The sequence below is a fragment of the Galeopterus variegatus genome, unplaced genomic scaffold (genome assembly GCF_000696425.1).
Source record: "Galeopterus variegatus unplaced genomic scaffold, G_variegatus-3.0.2 Scaffold1371, whole genome shotgun sequence".
Classification (NCBI taxonomy): domain Eukaryota; kingdom Metazoa; phylum Chordata; class Mammalia; order Dermoptera; family Cynocephalidae; genus Galeopterus; species Galeopterus variegatus.
Window position 1 is genome coordinate 150,788 of NW_007727482.1, and position 3,739 is coordinate 154,526.

Genomic DNA, 3,739 nt, shown 5'->3' on the forward strand with positions numbered 1-3,739 from the left:
AGTGCGCCACCGGGCCGGCCCGAGAAAATAGGGGTTTGAAGAAGTTAAAAGTTACCCAGCGAGTAGGTAGCAGAGTTGTCCTTAAAACCTAGGATTGTGATACTAAAGCCAGTCCTCTCAATCAGGTATAAGGAGTGGATGCAAGTAAGCACTATGGGAAATTATTTAACTTTCTCTTTCTAGAGTGTCTTTATTTACTTTTAGTGGCAGGTGTGCTAATTGTTTTATAGCTAAGCCGTTACAAACTATGAATGAGAATATAATTATTATACAAGAGAATTATGTTTTTAAATTAGTCCCATCCTATGTTTCTAGCATATGAGCCCTAGTTCAAATCCCAGCTGTTTCAAAGCCACTCTAACCAATTGATATCACTTTCTTTTATTCCCCCCACCCAGCATAATCTTTTTATGACATAACTTATCACCTAGAGTTAGTCTTCCTTGTGTTGTAGATATTGGAGTTCTTTTATTAGTTTCTCTGCCAGACTGTTAAGTTCTTTACAACAGAAGCCATGGCATATTTATCTTTATATGTCCCATAGTATCTCATAGAGTGAGATAATGCATGCAGAACCTCTTTGGAAACTCTTAGGCAATTAACAACAGTACATAATAAATATTTACCAAATGTATATTTTCTAAGATGCCATATTGAGTTTTAAATGTGTTTTATGTTTGAATAAATTTTTGCTGCAATTTATGTAAAATCTGTTCTTTTTTAGCTAATTTAACTGTCTTCTGTCTTTTTAGTGTGTAGATGGGGTCTTAGGTGGTGAAGATTATAATCATAACAAAATCAACCAATGGACTGCAAGCATCGTGGAACAATCCTTAACACATTTGGTTAAGTTGGGGAAAGCTTACAAATACATTGGTAAGTATCAGTGTCTTTTCACACTAGTTCACTCACCTTTGTCCTTGTGATTTTCTCTGAATTTTGAGAATGTATATGAATGGTAGACATTTAAGTTGGATACTAATAGGGTATGAAGGACCTCTGACTTATTCATCCAAAGATAATAAATAACACCTAAAAGATGGAGATCTTTCACTACTCTAAAGCAGGTTGAGCTACTTGTCATTGGTAGGTAGTATCACTTTTTGCATTTGCCTCAGTTCTCTTTTTCCACTGAGACCCCCTCAGCCTGACTTGTCTTCCTTTCAGGACTCCCATGCCTCTATATAGGGCTGTGAAGTTCCACACAGTCACAGTTTGTAAAGTGGAATATCTCCTGCATTTCTGTGTCTGAATTCTGTCCATAGCACAAAGCACACAATTTGGTCCAGAACTTTCCTGCCATACAGTCACCAATGCTTATGGCCGTGGTCAATAAATCAACTGTGTCCAGTGGGGTCAAAATTGTGATGGTAGATATCAAGATAAGAGACTTTCATTTTTTTTCAATCCATTTGCTGAATATTTTGTTTTCCGTTATTTTTGCAGCTTTTAGAGCTCTAAACACTTTGATCTTGGCTCTCTTTCCCTTTATCTGTAAGGGTCCTCACTCTGTGACTTTATTTGTAGTGACCTGTGCGGTGGTCCAGAGGAGTGCATACGGCTTTCACACAGCCAGCTCATGTTTTTGGGACACCACATCTGATGGTAAGAGACTTTACGCTGATTCACACAAAATCCAGCTTCTAGCAAAGTCGGACAGTACACTTTCATCAAATGCTTATTGGGCTCTAATTAAATTCTGAAAAGACTTTATCAGCAGAATTGCTTTGTACCTAGTAACAAGTATACCTTCAGACCAATATGAAATGTGAAGATTTAACAGGTTGAAGGAAATAAGATATTAATACCTATGAAAAATGTGTGTGTGTGTGTGTGTGTGTGTATTTTTTCCTGGTAATTTTGATTTTTTGCTAGTATTTCAAACTCTTTTTTTGTGTGTGTTTTCAGGAACCTGTACTGTAAGATGGGAGAACCGAACCATGAACTGTATTGTCAACGTTTTTGCAGTTGCCATTGTCCTATAACTGATTAAAATGTTGGGCTAAAGCCATTAACTTAAGAATTTGTCAGTGTATCCTTCCCCAAAAGAGTAATAGTTACTTATTAATGTGCTAGCTGACAAGTGTGCAATATGCTTCAATGTTATCAACAAAAACTGAATATTATAAGCAAGCAATCTTATAGTAAGTTGGCAGATTATCTCATATTCTATACAGCATCACTTAAATGGAAAAAAAATGAATGTTAGCAAAAACATAAATGCAGAAATATGGCATAAAATGAAAAAGCAATCTTATATTTACACCAGCTTTTCATGAGCATTATGTGCCTAAGGAGATGGGGAAATCCATTCAGATAATAAAACTCTTTCAGCTAGAGAAGCTAGCAGGGATAAATATACGAACAAAATACCTGCAAGGATAAATATGGAGAAAATGATAAGAATTAGCTAATACCTTTTAGTTCTTTTTAATCTCTTCCCCTCACTTAGCTGCCCATAATATTTTAGTGGAAAGTAATTCTATTCTTTTTTTTTTTCTATTAACTCATATTACAGTAGCAACTATGATGAACTTGTTTACCTTTTCTGATAATTAGTAAATCAATTTTTTAAAAATTATTTCAAATACTTGGATTTACACTTGAGAGTGAATTAAATTTGGTAAACTGAATTTCCTACTTAAGGAAAATTAGTCACAGTGTATGATGAACAGTATATGACTCAAACAACTGCCTTACAATTCACTCTTTCCATGTGGAACAAACATTTATTGAATGCCTATTATGAGCGTATTTCTCTGCTGAGCATTACAGTTATCAATGTGCTATTCAAATGCTAAGTTCTTGGTAACTGTTCAGTTGGGAAACTAACATTTATGTTTGGAAAACGAAAAAAAGTTGTTTTACGAGGGAGGGAGAAAGTGAATCTGGTTATCCATGTAGAAGTAAGCAAAATGAAAAGCACTTATTGCTGACAGAATTATAGATGTAATTTTAAGAGTTGCTCCTAGCGAGTTAAAAATGCATAAAATATGCAACTCAGTTAAAGGCCTTATTACCAGTCTTAACTATACAAGTAGTAAATTTTACCATTGCTTTAGTTAAAACCATCTGTAAATAGTTTAAATACTTATTATGTGGGGTTCAAATTGAGTGGAGGAAAGTATTAACTAAAAGTATACAGTCATTAGCAAGTTATCTAATATCTCAGGGCTTATGAAATGTAATTAAATTTATTAAGAAAACAAAAGATGAAAAATTAGGGTACACAGCTGACCACCAAATGCAAAATCAATCTGCTGTTTAACCTTGAAAACAAAATCAATTTTGCATATTACCATTAACACTAATACACATAGGGAATGGAATTGTGATTCACTGAATTTTGGGGGAAAAAAGCTTGGTATTAGTACTGACAATATTAAGGTAGTATTCTTGTAGGAATACTATGTGCATGTTTGATATTTTGCTGAGTAATGGTAATCGTTCAATGTTTAAGAAGATATTAAGAAAATAAAGGATAAAGTTTAATGCAATGATCTATGTTTTTGGCACATCACAAATTCTCAATCATTACCTTTATGTTACTTTATGCTGCTGGCTTTTGTGCACTTGAAGATTATAACAGTGACCAAAATATCTGTGCAGTAAAGGCTTGTTTTTGATTATTGTTGTTGAAGCCTGATTTAAAAAAATAGTAATCAAATTATACCTCGTGAACTTGCTAGCTGCTCTGTTTTCAGTTAAAACACAATAAAGATTATCTTCCTGTGCTGTA

At 34.0% G+C, this 3,739-nt stretch overlaps 1 protein-coding gene across 1 annotated transcript in view; it reads left to right on the forward strand.

Annotated features, from left to right (window-relative positions):
* Window positions 1–3,739, forward strand: part of DYNLT3 (dynein, light chain, Tctex-type 3) — a 10,581-nt gene extending 6,842 nt beyond the window's left edge. The window contains exons 3-5 of the mRNA XM_008576596.1: window positions 753–876; window positions 1,528–1,605; window positions 1,909–3,739. Of these exons, the coding sequence (XP_008574818.1) occupies window positions 753–876; window positions 1,528–1,605; window positions 1,909–1,985 (279 nt within the window). The 3' untranslated portion in view covers window positions 1,986–3,739. The remainder of the gene's footprint in view (window positions 1–752; window positions 877–1,527; window positions 1,606–1,908) is intronic.